Source organism: Budorcas taxicolor, chromosome 7 (genome assembly GCF_023091745.1).
Source record: "Budorcas taxicolor isolate Tak-1 chromosome 7, Takin1.1, whole genome shotgun sequence".
Lineage (NCBI taxonomy): Eukaryota > Metazoa > Chordata > Mammalia > Artiodactyla > Bovidae > Budorcas > Budorcas taxicolor.
The window spans coordinates 13,550,351-13,571,577 of NC_068916.1; the positions used below are offsets into that span (position 1 = coordinate 13,550,351).

General features: G+C 45.1%; 1 protein-coding gene across 1 annotated transcript in view; it reads right to left on the reverse strand.

The window, feature by feature from the left end:
- LOC128050492 (mucin-16-like) overlaps positions 1-21,227 on the reverse strand; it is a 97,611-nt gene that overhangs the window by 34,717 nt on the left and 41,667 nt on the right. The window contains exons 23-33 of the mRNA XM_052642747.1: positions 15,943-16,067; positions 15,793-15,860; positions 13,693-13,865; positions 10,947-10,982; positions 6,020-6,141; positions 5,772-5,842; positions 4,369-4,541; positions 2,808-2,843; positions 1,078-1,202; positions 857-924; positions 48-220 (exon numbers count right to left, since the gene is read on the reverse strand). Of these exons, the coding sequence (XP_052498707.1) occupies positions 48-220; positions 857-924; positions 1,078-1,202; positions 2,808-2,843; positions 4,369-4,541; positions 5,772-5,842; positions 6,020-6,141; positions 10,947-10,982; positions 13,693-13,865; positions 15,793-15,860; positions 15,943-16,067 (1,170 nt within the window). The remainder of the gene's footprint in view (positions 1-47; positions 221-856; positions 925-1,077; positions 1,203-2,807; positions 2,844-4,368; positions 4,542-5,771; positions 5,843-6,019; positions 6,142-10,946; positions 10,983-13,692; positions 13,866-15,792; positions 15,861-15,942; positions 16,068-21,227) is intronic.

A 21,227-nucleotide genomic window follows, 5' to 3' on the forward strand; every position in this document is an offset into this window, starting at 1 on the left:
AAAACCCAGCAGAAACAAAGTAAATAAAAAGGATGGCAGACCCTCACCATTGACGTAGAGACTGTCCTGGTCCAGGGTGTAGGGGCCCAGCTGGGTGACACCGTGTGTCAGCTGACTCAGCTCCCAATACAGCTGCTCTCTGTCCAGCCCAGGGCCCACTGGATCAGGGCGGTGGGTGCAGACCGCATCCACTCCAGTGGCCGCTCCATTCTTTTCAGGCCTGGGAGGAGCAGCAGGAGAGGAGGATGACAATAAATGGAAACTCCAGGGGTAAGGGAGGGTATCGAGATCTCTGGGGATAGGACAGGAAGGGGCCAGGGGAAATGGGAAGGCTGGTAGAGAGGTGAGAAGTCAGACTTAGATTTTCTGAGAGCACAGACTTCCAGCCAACCTGGGACTGTGAGCAGAGTTGGTGGTGGGGGGAGGAGGAAGTATTTCAATTAAATTGCAAATCTGAAGCCTGCTTCTTTCTGGGATGGGGACAAGGGAGCTCACACTTGAGACAGATGAAGAGCTGGACAGGGGAACAGCTGGAATTTGGGATTAAAGCAGGTGAAGAAGGCATGCTTCTCTTGAGAAAAATCATCAGGATAGAATTGAAAACCTAAAGGAAATGCCCTCATTGGTCAAGGGGAGGGGAGGGGGGGAATTCAGAAGGATGACCAGCTCAGGGGCTCAATCCTGCTGATGGTCTGCAGAATCTGGGGACTGTTGGGGGAAGTCCTTGGTCCTTAAGTAGGTGACTCCTGAATACCACCTCAGTTGAGGATACAGGGGAGACAGGAAGGAGGAAGGTCAAACTCCTTGGGTCTGGGAGCATTTGAGGCAGCTCTGGCCGCCTATGCTAAGGTCCTACCTGAGCGATGTCAGTCTGCAGCCTGAGTACTGGTGGCCCACACGGGTGTTCTTGAACAAGAGTCTGAGCTATAGAGGAGGGAGACGGAGAATAGGAGGTGTGAGGGTTGGGAGAAGGGCAGATGTGATATGGGTGTGGCTGGCATCCGCGGGAGCAGGGGTGAGGTGGGTGGGGCTTATGTTAGGTGGGCGGGGCAGGAGTGAAGTTGGCCGGGCTCTCACCAGAACCTGCAGGACTTTCTCTGTGTTGACGAACTTCGAGGAATCAGGGCGATGCATGTCCTCCACATAGTGCAAGTTATTGATGGTGAAGTTGAGGGTGAATGGCACCAGGGCAGGGCTGGCTACTGTAGTAGGAGTTTGCGAGAGATATCCACTGAGCTTACCCTATGCTCAATAAGCTGGGGCATAGGTCATCCCACCTGCATGTCTTCAAGATTGGGAAGGGTCTTCCCCCAGCATGGGTAGTTTCCATAGAGAGAAGATTCCAGACATTACCCTCACTGGAAGCACTGGAGATAGTTATGAAAAAGTACACTAAAGAGTAAATATTGGGTTGGCCTGAAAGTTCCTTCAGGTCTGTCCATGTGCTATAACGGAAGAACCCAAACAATTTTTGGGCCAATCCAATACATCCGCAGGCAGGATGCAAGTATATCTGACCCTTCAGTTAGCTAAAATTCCAGACAGATATCCTTTTTCTTTTTTTTTTTTTAGCTTTAAAAAAAAACAATTATTTTTCTGAGATTCATCTACTTATTATTTTAAAAATTTTATTTGAAGAAATGCTTGCATTGCATTTTTATGGGTAAGGCTCTGTTGTAAGTACCTTCCTTACATTTTAACTCATTTACTTCTTGAGGCAAAACATTTGGAGGGAGATAGTATTCTTATCCCCATTTTACAGATGTAAAAACTCAAGGGAGGTTAAGTAATTTGCCCCAAGCCATTTAATCTATAAGTGGCAGAGCATAGAATGAATCCAGGTGTGTGGTCCAGGAGTCTGTGCTCCTAACCCCTCCACTTAGGACCACTGGCAAGTCCCGTCTGGAGTGACCACTCACTCTGGCCTGAGTGGTCAGTGGTGAGAACTCCTTCAGAGGCCCTAGCTGATGAGTATCTAGAGATTCAAGCGAGCCAGCGATAATGATATCTCAGACCCTCAGTCGGGTCAATGGGTGGTATTGAAATCTACTCTGGGCCAGTTGGAGGCCAAGAATGGGAAGCTGGCCTCTGATCGAGCCAGAGTCTGCCTAAGTCCCTGACCAGGACCTGTGAGACAGCTATACTTGTAGCTCATGTGATTCCTCTCTTTTCTGGAAATAAAAACTAAATTCCCTGAGAGAAAGAACCAACCCTTCTCACCACCAAATCTCACCCTTGATAATGCTAATTATAATTCAATATTTACTTGTACATTCACATGTTTAGTCTCTGTCTTTCGTGTTGGAAGCCCATCTAAGACTAGCCCTTTCTATTCTTTTTGTTGCTGTATCACCAGGGCATTTTGTATAGTAAGTGCTAAATAAATACTTATCAAATGAATGAATGAATGAGTATGATGATCTCCAATGACCAAGTGCCCAAGATCTTTGCAGGAAAACAGTGCAGAGAGGAAGCTCCTACCTGAAGAGACTGAGATGGGGGCCACAGAAGTCGCTGGGAAGATGGTAGAGGTCGTGGCAACTGAGAAGAAAACACAGTTAGGCAAATACAGTGGAAGAGAGGGCTTCTCTAATCAAGGAGGGCCCATCATGGAACCTTAAGATCCTTTTCCTGTTCAGCCTAAGGGCTGTGCTGGGCTTGTCTTTTTCCCAGCTGGAGAGTGAAAGTAGGGAAAGTCCAGAGATTTCCTGGTACCTTCCACCTCTGGGTACATGGACTAATGATAACAGGGAGGAAAGATGGACCCCAAAGCAATGGAACATTAGGGCCCACAAATTACTACTCACTGCTGGGGGTGGAGTTCAGGGCCTGATGGGTATAGCCTGCAGAAAGAGAAGGAGACAAAAGGTGAAGGTATAAGGATGGGGGGGGGGGGGGTGGGAGTGGCAAGAATCTGGGGCCCTTTGAGTTTCTATGAATCTATTTATTTAATATATTTAATTTATTTAATACCCATTGGTAAAGAGTCTGCCTGCCAAGCAGGAGACACAGGTTCAATCCCTGGGTCAGGAGGATCCCCTGCAGAAGAAAATGGCAACCCATTCCAGTATTCTTGCTTGGGAAATCCCATGGACAGAGGAGCCTGGAAGCCTACAGTCCATGGGGTTGCAAAAGAGGTGAACATGACTTAGTGACCCAGTCACTATAACAGCGATTTATTTAAGTAGTGTTCATGGTGCACCTTCAAAGTGCAGACTGTATAGACAAACCTTAGAGAATGCAATGAAAACAGAGAGATTTTTTAATAGATTTTTTTACGTGGACCATTTTTAAAGTCTTTAATTGAATTTGTTATAGAATTGTTTCTGTTTTATGTTTTGGCTTTTTGGCCACAAGGCATGCAGGATCTTAGCTCCTTGACCAGGGGCCGAACCCTCACCCCCTGCATTAGAAGGTGAAGTCTTCACCATTGGATCAGCAGGACAGTCCCGAGGGGACTCTCTGAATCAGGTCATCTGTTGCCTATCCCTCTGCCATCTCTTCCCCTCACCCTCTCTGAGCGTCTGATCCCTCAATGTATCTCCAGAAATGCTGCGAATGAGGGAACAAACCAAAGGTGCAGGCTAGTTTGAGACAAGCTCAAACCCTCCTCATACCCGATAGGAGGACAGGTGATCCGAAATGTGTGTCATGAGCCCAGGGCACATGGTCTACAGTGAGCCCCACGAGGAACCAGGAGGAGGTCCTGAGTGTAGCTCATGGTATAGTGAAAGGTGGGGAGGAGCAGTTAGTGCGTCAGGGTTAAGGGAGATGTGGGGACCCAATATGAGTCAAGGATACTCTGGTGCAATAAAAGGGGCTTCAGGGGGTAGAGGCCATCAAGGATTCCCCATTAGCATCCTCTCATCCGGAGAGAAGGCCTTGAGGGTGGAGTCGGTTCAAGGTTAAAAAGAAATCATGAGGGGCTTCCTTGGTGTCTTAGTGATACAGAATCCACCTGCCAGTGCAGGGGACATGGGTTTGACCTCTGGTCTGGGAAGATCCCACATGTCTTGGAGCAACTAAACCTGTGCACCACAGCCATTGAGCCTGTGCTCTGAAGCCTGGGAGCCACAACTACTGAGCCCAAGTGCGGCAACTGCTGAAGCCCCTGGGCCCTAGAGCCTGTGCTCTACAACAAGAGAAGCCACTGCAGCGAGAAGCCTCAGCTAGAGAGTAGCCCCTGCTCAGCTCACCTCGAGAAAGCCCACACAGCAAAGGACACCCAGCATAGGCAATAGATGAATCTATTTTCTGTTTAAAAAAGAAGAAACCATGAAGCCAAGATCTGAATCAACACACCCAGAGCACACAGCCAAGCCTCTAAGGGCAAGACAGGGAATGTGATCTCAAGTCTGAGCTGCTCACCATTGACGTAGAGACTGTCCCTGTCCAGGGTATAGGGGCCCAGCAGAGTGACACCATGGGTCAGGTGGCTCAGCTCCCAGTACAGCTGCTCTCTGTCCAATCCAGGGCCTTTGGGGTCAGGGCGATGCATGCAGATGGCGTCCACTCTGGTGGCTGTGCCGTCCTTCTCAGGCCTGTGTAAAAACCTCCATGTGGTTGGTCCAACTAGCTCTCCATCTGTCCATCCTGCCCTCCCTCTCTTTGCCACCCCTAAGGCAGAAACCTCAGAAGCCTGAATTAACAAGAAAACTTCCGGGATCATCCTCTCTGTTTTTTTCAGTCTTTTAATTTTACTGAGACTTTCAATGGCTAAGTCAAAGATCTCTCTTGGTAAATGTTACATTGCACTTGAAAATATTTGGGTTATTTTCAAATATCTTCGGATATTGATTTCTGACATAATTCCACAGTGATAAGAGAACAGACTGTATGATTTCAATACCTTTAGGCTATGAAATTTTTGCATATTGTTTCATGTCCCTGGATATGTTCCAGTGTCTCCCAGTATACAGTCTATGGGAATTTGAATAGAATTTGTATCTTACTGTTATGTGAAAACTGTATAAATCTTAATATCATATTCCTATAGGTTATTATTCCCTGAAAAGGACATGTCAACCTCCTCCAGTATTCTTGTCTGGATAATCCCATGGACAGAGGAGCCTGGTGGGCCACAGTCTATGGGGTTGCAAAGAGTCAGATACAACTGAAGTGACTTAGCACACACGCACGCACGTGTAATTACTATACCTACACCATATATAACATATACTGGGCTTCTCAGGTGGCAGTAGTGATAAAGAAGGTTCTTCATTATGTCTCCTGCCGGTGCAGTAGACGTAAGAGGTGCAGGTTCAATCCCTGGGTGGGGAAGATCCCCTGGAGTAGAAAATGGCAACCCCTCCAATATTCTTGCCTGAAAAATCCCATGGACAAGAGAGCCTGGCAGGCTAGAGTCCATGGGGTCGCAAAGAGTCAGACATGACTGAGGGACCAAGCATACACCTTGCAAGGATGTAATGAAGGCAGGCAGTGGAGGCAGTGCTATTTAAGGGCTAGGAGTTTGGCTCTAGAACCTGAAATGCTGGGGTTGTTCTGTGTGACCTTCACAAATTACTTAATCCCTCTGAGCCTCAGTTTCTCCTTTTGTTCTTGCTACCTGAGTCTGTGGAGAGGACTGATGATTAAATATAAAGTAACAGCACACTGCCTTGGGTCTTAGCACTTGTTAGTTGCTGGTGTTCTGGTTGTTGTTAATACTTAGTATCCATGAACAGCAGTCGTGCTAAGTGTGAGTGAAGTCAGGGAGCTGGTAGATTATGGTCCCATTAACCTGCTGGCTGTGTTGTTGGGGAGGGTCTTACCTGAGCAAGGCTAGTCTGCAGCCTGAATAGAGGGATCCCAGACTGCTGCTATTCTTGAACGTGTGTTTGAGCTATTAAAAAGGAGAGGGGAGTTGAGAAGGAACCGCTGAGAGAGGCCAGGAGGAGCTGGGACATAGGTGGACTAATAGGTCAGGTGGGTGGGGCTGGCAGTAGTGGGCGGAGCTGGGGCAAAGTGGGTGGGGCTAGTGTTAGTGGGTGAGGCTGGCATTGATGGGCGGGGCTCTCACCAGACCCTGCAGGATCAACTCGGTGGCATTGAATTTCCAGGAGCCGGGTTGCTGCATGTCCTCCTCGAAGATTAGGTTGGTGATGGTGAAGTTGAGGGTGAAAGGCATCAGAAGAGGGACTCCTGGTGCAGCAGGGGAAGGAAAAAGACCACTCTTGAGTCAGACCTGGGCTGACCTCTAAGATAACTTCCAGGGACAGAAATGGAGGGCCCAGATCTGAGGAAGTAAAGATTCCTAGCTGGCAGGCCACTGTAGGACCAGAGACAGTAGGCTAAATAAGGAGCAAAGCAAAATGCTGTTAAATGCAGTAGGGTGCATATTCATTAGGATGGCTACTACTTTTTAAAAAGGAAAGAAAAAAAAGCGTTGGGAATTCCCTGGCAGTCCAGTGGTTAGGACTCCACCTAGTCTTTCACTGCTGAGGGCCCAGGTTCAATTCCTGGTTAGGGAACTAAGATTGTGCAAGCCATGCCATGTAAAAAAAGATACTGTTGGTGAGGATATGGAGAAATTTGATTCTCATGCATTGTTGGTGGAAACGCTGGTGGAGTTGCTATAGAGAACAGTTTGGTGGTTCCTCATAAAGTTAATTCACTCCTAGGTATGTACACCCAAAGAACTGAAAACAGGGACTTGGAGACTTGAAAACAAATGTTCACAGCAGCAGCATTTACAGTAGCCAAAAAGTGGAAGAAAACTAAGTATCCATTAACAGATAAATGGATAAAGAAAATGTGGTATATACAATGGAATAGTATTCAGCTATAAAAGGAATTTAGGAAGTCAAGAGATACCTGGAGTAACAGGCAAATTTGGCATTGAAGTACAAAATGAAGCAGGGCAAAGGCTAACAGAGCTTTGTCAGGAGAAGGCACTGGTCATAGCAAACACCCTCTTCCAACAACACAAGAGATGACTCTTCACATGGACATCACTAGCTGGTCAATACCGAAAAGATGGACAAGCTCTATACAGTCAGCAAAAACAAGACCAGGAGCTGACTGTGGCTCAGATCATGAACTCTTTATTGCCAAATTCAGACTTAAATTTGAGAGAGTAGGGAAAAACCACTAGACCATTCAGGTATAACCTAAATCAAATCTCTTACGATTATACGGTGGAAGTGACAAATAGATTCAAGGGATTAGATCTGATAGACAGAGTTCCTGAAGAACTATGGATGGAGGTTCATGACATTGTACAAGAGGCAGTGATCAAGACCATCCCCAAGAAAAAGAAATGCAAAAAGGCAAAATGGTTGTCTGAGGAGGCCTTACAAATAGCTGAGGAAAGAAGAGAAGCCAAAGGCAAAGGAGAAAAGAAAAGAAATACCCATTTGAATGCAAAGTTCCAAAGAATAGCACAGAGAGACAAGAAAGCCTTCCTCAGTGATCAATGCAAAGAGATAGAGGGAAACAATAGAATGAGAAACCCTGGAGATCTCTTCAAGAAATTTAGAGCTACCAAGGGAACATTTCCTGCAAAGATGGGCACAATAAAGGACAAAAATGGTATGGACCTAACAGAAGCAGAAGATATTAAGAAGAGGTGGCAAGAATACACAGAAGAACTCTACAGAAAAGATCTTCATGACCCAGATAACCATGATGGTGTGATCACTCACCTAGAGCCAGACATCCTGGAATGTGAAGGCAAGTGGGCCTTAGGAAGAATCATTATGAACAAAGCTAGTGGAGGTGATGGAATTCCAGTTGAGCTATTTCAAATCCTAAAAGATGACGCTGTTACAGTACTGCACTCAATATGCCAGCAAATTTGGGAAACTCAGCAGTGGCCAAAGGACTGGAAAAGGTCAGTTTTCATTCCAATCCCAAAGAAAGGCAATGCCAAAGAATGCTCAAACTACCGCACAACTGCACTTATCTCACATGCTAGCAAAGTAATGCTCAAAATTCTCCAAGTGAGGCTTCAACAGTATGTGAACTGAGAACTTCCAGATATTCAAGCTGGATTTAGAAAAGGCAGAGGAATCAAAGATCAAATTGCCAACATCTGTTGGATCGTGGAAAAGGCAAGAGAGTTCCAGAAAAACATCTGTTTCTGCTTTATTGACTACGCCAAAGCCTCTGACTGTGTGGATCACAATAAACTGTGGAAAATTCTGAAAGAGATGGGAATACCAGACCACCTGACCTGCCTCCTGAGAAACCTATATGCAGGTCAGGAAGCAACAGTTAGAACTGGGCATGGAACAACAGATTGGTTCCAAATAGGAAAAGGAGTACATCAAGGTTGTATATTGTCACCCTGCTTATTTAATGTATATGCTGAGTACATCATATGAAATGCTGGGCTGGATGAAGCACAAGCTGGAATCAAGACTGCTGGGAGAAATATCAATAACCTCAGATATGCAGATGACACCACTCTTATGGAAGAAAGCTAAGAACTAAAGAGCCTCTTGATGAAAGTGAAAGAGGAGAATGAAAAAGCTGGCTTAAAACTCAACATTCAGAAAACTAAGATCATGGCATCCAGTCCCATCACTTCATGGGAAATAGAGGGGGAAACAATGGAGACAGTGACAGACTTTATTGTTTTGGGCTCCAAAATCATGGCAAATGGTGACTGCAGCCATGAAATTAAAAGACACTTGCTCCTTGGAAGGAAAGCTATGACCAACCTAGACAGCATATTATAAAGCAGAGACATTACTTTGCCAACAAAAGTCTGTCTAGTCAAAGCTATAGTTTTTCCAGTGGTCATGTATGGATGTGAGAGTTGGACTATAAAGAAAGCTGAGCACCAAAGAATTGATGCTTTTGAGCTGTGGTGTTGGAGAAAACTCTTGTGAGTTCCTTGGACTGAAAGGAGATCCAATCAATCCATCCTAAAGGAAATCAGTCCTGAATATTCATTGGAAAGACTGATACTGAAGCTGAAGCTCCAATACTTTGGCCATCTGATACAAAGAACTGACTCATTGGAAAAGACCCTGATGCTGGGAAAGATTGAATGTGGGAGGAGAAGGGGATGACAAAAGATGAGATGGTTGGATGGCATCACCGACTTGATGGACATGAGTTTGAACAAGCTCTGGGATTTGGTGGACAGGGGGGCCTGGCGTGCTGCAGTCTATGGAGTTGCAAAGAGTTGGACACGACTGAGCAACTGAACTGAACTGAACTGATAAAAGGAATGAACTTCTAATACTTCTACAACATGGATTAATCTTAAAAACATTATGCTAAGTGAAATAAATCAAACATGAAAAGACAAATACTGTATGATTCCCCTCACATAAAGTTACCTAGATTAGGCAAATTCACAGAGGCAGAAGAGAGAATAGAGGATACCAGGGCTGGGCATGGGGGTTAAGGGGATTTAATGTTTAATAGGTTTGGAGTTTCTGTTTGGGATGCTTCAAATTTTCTGGAAATGCATGGTGGTGATGACTGTACAATATTGTGAATAAACACTTAAAAATGATAAATTAAAAAAATTTAAATAGTAAATTATATCGGTTCTATAGTAAATTCTCTCAGCCTCTCGCCAGTCATGTGACCAGGGGCACGTTACTTAACTTGTCTGCCTATCTCCATTTCTTTATCTATAAAATGGGGAAGATTATGCATTGTAGAGAAATTATGAAGGTTAAATGACTGTTAAAAGAGTCAACACATTTCAAGGATATTATGCTGAATGAAAGGAGCTAATCCTCAAAGGTTACATGTACTTATACAACATTCTCGAAATAACAAAATTATAGAGATGGAAAACAGATTAGTAGTTGCCAAGCGTTCAAGTGGGAAAGATTGTTGTTTGTTGTGTCTGACTGTTTGAGACCCCATGGACTGTAGTCCGCCAGGCTCCTCTGTCCTTGGGATCCTCCAGGCAAGAATACTAGAGTGGGTAGCCATTTCCTTCTCCAGGGGAGCCTCCTGACCCCGGGATCAAACCCAGGTTTCCTGAATTGCAGGCAGATTCTTTACCATCCATCACAAGGGAAGCCCTTAGTAGAGGGGGTGAGGGACGAAAATCTTATTCCCTCTGCTTAGCACAGAACACATATCCAATAAATATTTGTCACACTGAAATCCTTGGTACTCCCTGTGGTAGGTGTTTTATGCACATTTTCTTTCTTTTTAAATTAATTTTTTAATTGGCATATAGTTGATATACTCACATTTTCATTTCACTTTCACAAAGACCACCAAGTATTATTATTCTTACTTGGCAGGTGAGGAAACTGAGGCACTGAGAGGATACGTAAATTACCCATGGTCAACAGAACTGGATGGATGAAGAATTCATATTCCATGCCCTGGAATTTAGAGCAGTGCAGGGGCAGCCCATGGTAGTTCTCATTGTTTCATGGCAGCTTGTCTCTGAAACCCATGGGTCCTAGCTTTGAGCCTTCCTAGAAGGATCTGGGGGCTTTCCTGGTGGCTCAGAGTGTAAAGAATTCACCTGCAATGCGAGAGACCTGGGTTCGATCCCTGGGGTGGGAAAATCCCTGGAGGAAGGCATGGTCACCCACTCCAGTCTTCTTGCCTGGAGAATCCCATGGACAGAGGAGCCTGGTGGGCTACAGTCCATGGGGTCACAAAGAGGCAGACACGACTGAGTGACTAAGCACGCACAGCAACAGAAAGATCTGGAGAAAGAAGTCACCTACCTGTGGAGCTAGGGAAGTGGGTTGGCACCATGGAGGTCCTTGGGAAGGGTGAGGAGGTCCCAGCAGCTGAGGAGAAATGGTCTGGAGTGAGAATAGGGATTCTAAGTGGGGCATGGATGCCACCACGTGCATTCTTCTGATCCAATTGGAGCCACTGTACGTAGCAGGCACTGGACGAGACACCCAGGTCCTCCCATATCTCTGCTCCCTGAGGCTCTGGAAGGAGGGGATCAGTGTCTGTCCACCAGGGGCCTGGAGCACACAGTTATCAAGGTCTTGAGTACTCACCACTGGGGGTGGAGGCTGACGTCCATTGGGTGTAACCTGCAATGAGAAATGGAGACAGGATTGGGATGCAAGCAGGAAAGAGATGGCCAAGATAGAGCTCAAGGACCAACAACCCCCACCCTCAACTGAGACTTCAAGTTGCATAGCAACAGTTATGATGGAGGAATAACCACATCTTGTTCTTAAAAGGCTTGTGACCCCATGGACTATAGACCACCAGGCTGAGAAATCAAAGATCCAATATATGTCTTCATGGGTTCACAATTTACTGTGTGTTTTAGTCACTAAGTCACATCCAACTCTTTGCAACCCCATGGGCTGTAGTCCGCCAAGCTCCTCTGTCCGTGGGATTTCCCAGGCTAGAATATGAGAGTGAGTTGCCATTTCCTGCTCCAAGGGATCTTCTGGATAGAGATGAAACCTGCGTCTCCTGCCTTGGCAGGTGGATTCTTTACCACTTAGCCACAAGGGGAGCCCTTGCAATTTATTTGGGAAGATAAATACACTGACAATTCTAGAACACGGGCTCTAAATTCATGCTTTTCTAGAGGAGATTTGAGATATTGCCAGGGGGAAGATGAATGGCCAGACTCTTGGGTCCCCATTGGCTACAGGCAGATTGATAGTATCTTTCATCTTCTTTTTTTTTTTTTAAATTTGTGTATTTGGTTGCAGCAGGTCTTAGCTGTAGCATGTGGGATGAAGTTCCCTGTTAGGAGCAGAGTTAGTTGCTCTGCTGTGCCCAACTCTTTGCAATTCCCATGGACTGTAGCCAGCCAGGCTCCACTGTCCACGGGATTCTCCAGGCAAGAATACTGGAGTGGGTTGCCATTTCCTTCTCCAGGGGATCTTCCCAGTCCAGAGATGGAAGCTGGGTCTCCTGCACTGCAGGCAGTTTCTTTAGCATCTGAGCCACCAGGGAAGTTTCCTGACCAGGGATCAAACTTGGGACCCTTGCACTGGGAATGGAAGTTCTAAGTTTCTTTCATCTTCTGGAGGAAGGCAGGCTCTCTGCCTCAGACAAGTTTATAAATGAAAGTCCTGGAATGCAGGAATAGCCCATGGGCTTTCTTGAGTCATCAAGAGAGACTGCTCAAGTGGGAAACGATACACAGGATGGGTCCTGTGGAAAACTGGAGAATCCTATCCCTTCTGGGAGGGGAGAGTATCAGCTTCAACCTGTGGTTACAAAAAGGACACTCAGATTTTGCCCATCTCTGACAGTGAAAGCGTTTGATGAATGTCTGTCCTCTACTGTGTCGAAGATGGAGAAAATGATTCTTTCTAGAGTTTCGATCATTAAATGGCAGGACTCATGGCATGCAGTTAGAAGCCAAAGGCAATCCATAAGTGATCTATGTGTATGTAGAAGGCATTTTTAAATTTTTATTTTATATTGGTGTGAAAATGTGAAGTCGCTCGCTCAGTCATGTCTGACTCTTTGTGACCCCGTGGACTATACAGTCCATGGAATTCTCCAGGCCAGAATACTGGAGTGGATAGCCTTTTCCTTCTCCAGGGGATCTTCCCAACCCAGGAATCGAACCCAGGTCTCCCACACTGCAGGTAGATTCTTTACCAGCTGAGCCACCAGGGAAACCCATATGAGTGTAGTTGATTTGCAAAGTTATGTTGGTTTTGGGTGTGCAGTGGGGGTGATTCAGTTACACACACACACACACACACACATATATATCTCCACTCTTTTTTAGATTCTTTTCCCATGTGGGTCATTATAGAGTGTTGAGTGGAGTTCACTGGGCTGTACAGTGGGTCCTTGTTGACTTTCTATTTTTTATATAGTAGTGTGTGTATGTTAACTCCAGACTTCTAATTTATCCATCCTCCCCCCTTTTCTTGCATAAGTGTTTGGAAATTTTCTGTGTGCAAAATTTAATCCCTCTATATGAAACTTTTATCTCAATTTTACTGACAAAGAAACTGAGGCTTAGAGGGATTAAATAAATTATCCTAAGTCACAAGACTGATTTTATCCCAAATCTATGGAGTTCCATTCCTTCTTTCACACCATCCTTTACCTTAGAACTACTCAGTCGTGTCCAACTCTTTTCAACCTCATGGACTATACAGTCAATGGAATTCTCCAGGCCAGAATACTGGAAGGGGTAGGGTAGCCTTTCCCTTCTCCAGGGGATCTTCCCAACCCAGGGATCGAATCCAGGTCTCCCACATTGCAGGCAGATTCTTTACCAGCTGAACCACCAGGGAAGCCCAAGAATACTGGAGTGGGTCTTCTCCAGTTGATCTTCCTGATCCAGGAATTGAACCAGGGTCTCCTGCATTGCAGGAAGATTCTTTACCAGCTAAGCTACCAGGGAAGCCCACTTAGAACTATTCATATAAACCTAAGAAGGGCTTCCCAGGTGGCTCAGTGGTAAAGAATCCTGCCAATGCAGGAGATGAGGGTTTGATCCCTGGGTTGGGAAGATCCCTGGAGGAGGAAATGGAAACCCACTCCAATATTCTTGCCTGGGAAATCCTATGGACAGAGGAGCCTGGCAGGCTACGTATAGTCCATGGGGTTGCAAAGAATCTGGCCCAACTTAGCAACTAAAATAACAATAACAACCTAGGAAAGCTAACACTTTTGGAAATAACTGATATGCATTAAAACAAAAAACCTTTAAAATATGTTACATTATTTAGATGGAATATTACATTGTTTTTTCTTCCCTGCCCCGCCCCCCCCCCCCCCCCCCCACAAAAAAAAAAATAAGATGCTCACCATTGACATAGAGGCTGTCCTTGTCCAAAGTGAAGGATCCCAGCTGGGTGACACCATGAGTCTCATGGCTCAGTTCCCGGTACAGCCTCTCTCGGTCTAGTTTAAGGCCCATGGGGTTAGGTCGGTGAGTACAGACAGCATCAACTCCAGTGGCTCTTCTGTTTTTTTCAGGCCTGGGTAAGGTAGGACACAGGCATAGGGAGGTGGGAATTCCAGAAAAGGGCTCTGGAAAGCCTCACTGAGGGAAGGAATTGAGAAGAGAAAACTGGCATGGTTTTGGTGTTGAGGGAGAATTGGAAATGACTATGCCAGCCAAGGTCCCTGAACACAGTGGATGTAGCACCTAGAAATGCTGATATTTGTGCTAAGCTGGCACTCAAAACAAGGCATCACACACCGTAACAACAAAAGCAGGACAGAGGGGTTGGAAGGAAGGAATCTGAGGGTTCAACAAGGTTACAAAAGGCAATGTCAAATTCCTTAAATTCCAGCCTTGCCACTCAACTGCTGAGTGACTCTGGCTAAGTCTCTCAAACTCTCTGTGGCTAAAGTTTTTTCATTCATTAAATGAGGTAATAGTATAGACCTCATAGTACTTAGCACTCTGCTCAACAAAAGGCAGCTAAGTTTACTACATATTAATAGGGCCAGCGTTCTTGGTGAATGGACCCTGTGATGAGAGAGACAAGAGTTTTTGAAAGAAACAGTGAGGTCAAGCTGCCAGTCTAGGGTGGAGGTGGGATGGGGGATTGTATCGCAGAGCCAAAAATTTCTCAGTGGATCAGTGGAATCAGTGGAAATGGGAAGACCTAGAATCATGTCTGGAGGGCAAGGGTGACTATCTTCAGAGCTGGGGGCATTTCATTCTCTGACAAAAGGTCAGTGACCAGCAGATGTCACACAAGGGAGTAGGGTACCCTGAGTATACACATGGAGTTTTCCACATGCTGAATTTACTCTCAGTGCTTGAATATATAAAATATTGTAAGGCTTTCCTGGTGGCTCAGGGGTGAGGAATCCACCTGCTAATGCAGGAGACAAGGTTTGTTTGATCCCTGACACAGTAAGATTCCACATGCCGTGAAGCAACTAAGTCCGTGCACCACAACTACTGAGGCTGTGCTCTAGAGAGTAGCCCCCACTTGCCACAACCAGAGAAAGCCCATACACAGCAACAAAGATCCAGCATAGCCAAAAATAAATAAATACAATTATTTAAAAAGATTGTGAATAATTTATTGCATGCATAGATATAATGACGCACCCTCTACAGGAAGCTTTCTTAACCTTGGCACCAGGAACATTTCAGGTCAGGTAATTCCTTGCCTTGGGAGACTGTCCTGTGCACTGTAGGATATTTAGCAGCATCCCTGGCCTCATTCACTAGATACCCCCAGTAGTAACCTCCACTCTTGAACTGTGACAACCAAAAAAATGTCTTGGACTTCTCTCGTGGTGCAGTGGATAGGAATCTGCCTGCCAATGCAGGGGACATGGGTTTGACCCCTGTTTTGGAAAGTTGTAGCCCGTGGGCTACAACTGCTGAGCCCGTGCTCTAGAGCCCAAGAGCCATAACTACTGAGCCTGAGTTGCAACTACTGAAACCCTTGCACACAGAGCCTGTGCTCTACAACAAGAGAAGCCACTGCAATGAGAAGCCTTTGCACAACCGTTAGAGAGTTGGCCCCACTCACCGCAACTAGAGAAAAGACTGTACAAAACAACGAAGACCTGGCACAGCCAAAAAATAAATGAGTAAAATGATTTTTAAAATGTCTCCAGATATTGCCAGATATCCCCTGGGAGTGAAATCACTCTTGGTTGAAAACTACTGCTCTCTAGTGGTGAAGCTGACGTGATTATTTGTTTCCTTGATGAGCTCCAGAAGAAAGGTCTTTCTGAAAAGTTCTACCTTCTCTCCTGGGAAGGAGCATCTAAGAGGATTTTGCATTTTCTGGTCAGAAACACAGTGTGAGGCAGGGTGAGAGCTGGTGGTCAGCTGTCCCTGGGATAGTGGGTATAAGATGTGAGGGTCTAGGTCTTGGTCATCACCCCCCCCTCTTCCCTGCATTATCCGGGTGTCTACTCTGGCGTTCTCACCTGAGCAAGGTCAGTCGGCAGCCAGAATACAGGAGCCCAATACTGCTATTCTGGAACAAGGGTTTGAGCTGGGGATGAAAGAAAGGGAAGTGAGCATATGATGCGCAAGGGTCTGGGCAGGACGCGGGTCGGCACTGGAGGGGTTCTCACCAGGCGATTCAAGATCCTTTCCATGGTGCTGAATAGCTCAGATCCTGGGGGACTCATGTTCTCTGTGTAGTTCAGGTTGGTGATGGTGAAGTTGAGGGTGAAAGGTACCAGAGAAGGGCTCATGCCTGCAGTGGGAGGGGAGAGAGAGGTTCATTATGAGCCCTGTCTGGGATGGCTGTGAACGGTGAGTTGTCAGCTTAGCCTCAGCATCCAGTGAGCCAGGCTTAAGATAGCCAACCCCTGTCACCCTTGCATCCAGCCGGACTTAGAGAAGGCGAGAGGCCTCCATACCGGAAGGATAATTTTAGCTGGAAAAAGAACCTCAACTCTTTTCAGCCTGTTGTGTCTAAAGATAAACAGCTATTAGATATTTCTGTGGGAGGAAGAGAAGCAAAGTCACTCGACCACCCCCAGCGGCAGAGACCTCCCATAGTCTCTGACTTCATTAGGAGAGAATGTGCGGCTATTGAGTGGTCAAGACTGTTCCCCCCATGAAAGTGACCCCTCCTTCTTTGTCAATAACCATTGTTGAAGAGTGCATTTTATTTTATTTTTTAATCAATAGTTTCAAGCTGAAGTACAGTTATTTACAATGTTGTGTGAATTTCTGCTATACAGCAAAGTGAAAAAGTTGAAGCCATGGTGGCTGAAACTTTCCCAAACTTCTTTAAAGCATACATTTTCAGATTCAGGAAATTTTATAAAATCCCACAGAGGAGAAACTCAAAGAAAACCAAGCTCAGATGCATATGATCAAACTGTTGAACACCAAAGATGAAGAACAAATTGTGGATACATCCTGAGACAAATGACAGCTTCAGTCATGAAGTGACTTGATTTATAGCACATGTCACACTTCAGACATGTTATATAAACAGTTAAGTTCATCAGGGTGGAGCAGTGAGGAAGTGGACAGTATGCATCCTGCCTATAACGTGTAAAAAGTTTGCAGTGTCTAGCCTTGCAAAACACAGAATTCCTGAAGGCAGAATTCAAATTACGAACCACTAGTTTGTATCTCGTAACCCTGGACTCACATGGTGGGATTAAGGTTCAAGGATGCTTACCCTCCACCATGACCCATATAGTCAAAGCTATGGTTTTGTCATATATAGATGTGAGAGTTGGACCATAAAGAAGGCTGAGTGCTGAAGAATTGATGCTTTCAAACTGTGATGCTAGATAAGACTCTTGAGAGTCCCTTGGACAGCAATGAGATGCTTGCAGAGACTCAAACCAGTCAATCCTAAAGGAAATCAGTCCTGAATATTCATTGGAAGGACTGATACTGAAACTGAAGCTCCAATACTTCGGCCACATGATGAGAAGTGCTGACTCATTGGAAAAGACCCTGATGCTGGAAAAGATTGAAGGCAGGAGGAGAAGGGGATGACAGAGGATGAGATGGTTGGATGGCATTACTGACTCAACGGACATGAGTTTGTGTAAACTCTGGAAGATGGTAAAGGACAAGGAAGCCTGGTGTGCTGCAGTCCATGGGGTTGCAAAGAGTCGGATAACACTTAGCGACTGAACAACAATGCTCACTCTGGACATGATAAAGATCTGAAGACTCAAAAAAAAAAAAAAAAATCTTGGGACTTTCTTGGTTTAACAATCCACCTGTCAGTATAGGGGACACAGATTCGATCCCTGGTCTGTGAAGATTCCTCACATGCCTTGGAGCAACTAAGCCTGTAAGCCACAACTGCTGAGCCTATGCCCCTAGAGCTTTCACTCTGCTACAAGAGAAGCCACTGCAATGAGAAGCCATTGCATTGTAATCCAAGAAAGCCCACATGCAGCAACGAAGATCCAGGGCAGTCAAAAAAACCCCCAAAACTTAAGGGCTGGGGTAAGACAGGTTTTATGGTATAAACCAAGTCCCTGTACCACGTACCTGGAGATTCAGGAGCCCTTAGACGAGAGTATGGAGCAAGAATCAACTCAAGACTAAGATCCTAAATGATTTTCTGCATGTTCAAATACAATCCACAAATTCAAACCTATACAGAGATTGCTACACTCATCTAATCAATAAATATACAGTGAATGCTGATCAGGTGTTAAGCTCCAGGGTGACAAATACACAAAGACTGAATAAAGCAAACTGGAGTAAATTTCATAAAAGAAATACTCAAGGTGATACGATAGAGAAAAACCCGTGAGCCAGGTATGGATTCAGGAGAAATGCTGTCTCATTTAAGTGACTTTGGAAGGTCTTTCGGTGAAGGTGATGATCAAGCTGAAACGTGAAAGTTAAATAAGTTGCTAGGCATACCTCATCTCCACTAAAAAGGCTACTACAAAGGCAAGACAGAGGTTAGGACAGTAGAAGAACAGACAAGCCTCTGATGTGGCCAAAGCTTAGAAAGTGTGAGAGAAAATGTGGGACAGGATGAGGCTGGATGGCCAATAGGGACCAGACAGTGCAGAGTTGAAGTTTCCTAGGCCCCAGAGAGCAGGTCCTACCTGTAGAGCTGAGGATGGGGGACAGAGACGTGGAAGATTCCAGAGAGAATGTAGAAGTCACTGGAGCTGAGGGAAAAAAATGGGGGAAATGATTTAGTTCCATCTGGAACAGATTGCAGAAGCAGAAACTTTTCATTGGAATTTGGATTTCTATCTTAAAAAAAAATTTTTTTTTTGATGTGGACCATTTTTTAAGTCTTTATTGAATTTGTTACAATATTGCTTCTGCTTTAGTATTTTGGTCATGAGGCATATGGGATCTTTTACAGTGATAAAGAATCCACTTGCCAGTGCTGGAAACACAGGAGATGCAGGTTCAGTCCTTGGGTTGGGAAGATCCCCTGGAGAAGGGCATGGCAACCCACTCTAGCATCCTTGCCTGGAGAATCCCATGGACTGAGGAGCCTAGTGGGCTATAGTCCATGGGGTCACAAAGAGTTGGACACAACCGAGCAAGCATGCAGGCTCCCCGACCAGGGATCAAACCCACAGCCTTGACACTGGAAGGCAAAGTCTTAACCACTGGACCAAGAAGGAAGTCCCTGTGTCTCTATCTCGACTCAGAACAAGAACTTGGGTAGGTTATGAGCTTCTCTGGGGCTACGGCTGGGCATTTAGGGAAGAGGCATTGGGAATTTCTCTCTTGAAAGATGTGCTCTGGGGAATAAGGGTCCAGTGGGCATTGAAGAGGCACAAATTGAAATACTCACTGCTGCTGGTGGGCATCCAGTACTGATGGTTATAACCTGCAGAAATGGAGAAAAGAGTACAGAAGGACTGTTATGATGTTAAGGAGTCAGATGGCAGACCTAGAAATGAAACTAACAAATTCCCTGAGATCCACGTGAACAGTAATGGTTACATCTTATTCTGTGACCTTCTGTGCCTTGTCCTTTGAAAATAACAATGAACATGCTCACTATTGTTATTGCTAAAGTGTTTTAAATTAATTTTTTATTGGAATATAGTTGCTTTACAATGTTGTGTTAGCTTCTACTGTATACAGATACAGAAAACAAACGTATAGATGATGTTCAGTCACTAAGTTGTGTCTGACTCTTTGCAGCCGCACGGATTGCAGCACATTAGGCTTTTCTGTCCTTCGCTGTCTCCCAGAGTTTGCTCAGACACGTGTCCATTAAGTCAGTAATGCCATCCAACCAGTGTATGGATACCAAAGGGGAAAGGAAGAATGGGAGGAATTGGGAGATAGGGATTGACCTGTATACACTATTGATCCTATGTATAAAATGGATAACTAATAAGAACCTACTTTATAGCACAAAGAACTCTACTCAAGGTGCTTTGGTGACCTGAATGGGAAGGAAGTCTCAAAAGGAGGGGATATATGAATATGTATGGCTGTACATTTTGCTGTACAGTAGAAATTATTGCCAAAACTAAAATGCATTACTAATATCTGGCTCTATTTATTGGGAATGCATCAGAAATAATGCTAAACACTACAAAGATAATGGGGCAAATTTATGAATGAGTGTGTGTTCCAAGCCTTACCCATGCTCTCTCAGTCTCTAAAGACAATTTTGTCCTTGCTCTTTCACCTTCTCTGCAACCACAAAATTTTTATGATAGTATGGTCTTTTCTGGCTTAGTTTCTGGTTTTTTCTTTTAGTGTGTGTGATGTAGAATTGACAAAATTGTGGCAGGTGGGAGAGTCGTATGTGGAGATAAAGGTACAAGCAGATGGAAGAAAGGGGATGCATGTGGTTCAAAATAGAGAAAATTTGCATCTGGGGTTGGGTAGTGAGAAAGAGGGAGAAGGCAATGGCACCCCACTCCAGTACTCTTGGAAAATCCCATGGACGGAGGAGCCTGGTGGGCTGCAGTCCATGGGGTCGTTAAGAGTCGGACACGACTGAGTGACTTCACTCTCACTTTTCACTTTCCTGCATTGGAGAAGGAAATGGCAACTCACTCCAGTGTTCTTGCCTGGAGAATTCTGGGGACAGGGGAGCCTGGTGGGCTGCCGTCTGTGGGGTCGCACAGAGTCGGACACGACTGAAGAGACTTAGCAGCAGCAGCAGTGAGAAAGAGGATAGACTCAAAAGTCAGATGAATAGTAGAAAGATTGGAGCCTGAAAGAAATTGGGGAAAAGAGAATTTCTTTTTTTTTTTCAGTGATGATGCATTTTATTTTTTAACTTTTTATTTTGTATTGGTGTATATTGGATTAACAATGTTATGATAGTTTCAGGCAAGCAGTGAAGGGACTCAGCCATATATATATACATATATCCATTCTCCCCCAAACTCCCCTCCCATCTAGGCTGCACAGAGTTCCCTGTGCTATGCAGTAGGTCCCTGTTGGTTATCCATTTTAAATATAGCAGTGTATACATCTCCATCCCAAACTCCCTAGTGGTCCCTTTCACCCATCCTCTGACCCCACCCTGGCAACCATAAGTTCATTCTCTAAGTCTGTGAGTCAAGAAGAGAATTTTTTTTTTATGATGTTCCCTCCATTATGGAATGCATGTCTTTGATACTCTCTGGGAGATGCGAGTGAAGGCTGGACTAAGGGGAGCTCTGTGATTTAGTTGGATTATTGCTAGATCATCTCATTTGTCAGGACAATCCTGTGTGGTATGTGTGTTTAGTCCATTCTATAGATGGGACCTTAGAGCCTGGAGAGGTCACATGGCTTGTCCAGCATCACATAAAACATCCGTCACTCATTAATCTCCATACTATTAATATGCTTTCAGTTAGTCCCAATCCTGGAATTAAACCCTCTATAGACACCACACAGGATGTGTTATTGTCAATCCAGTAAAATATATATTCCAAACCAT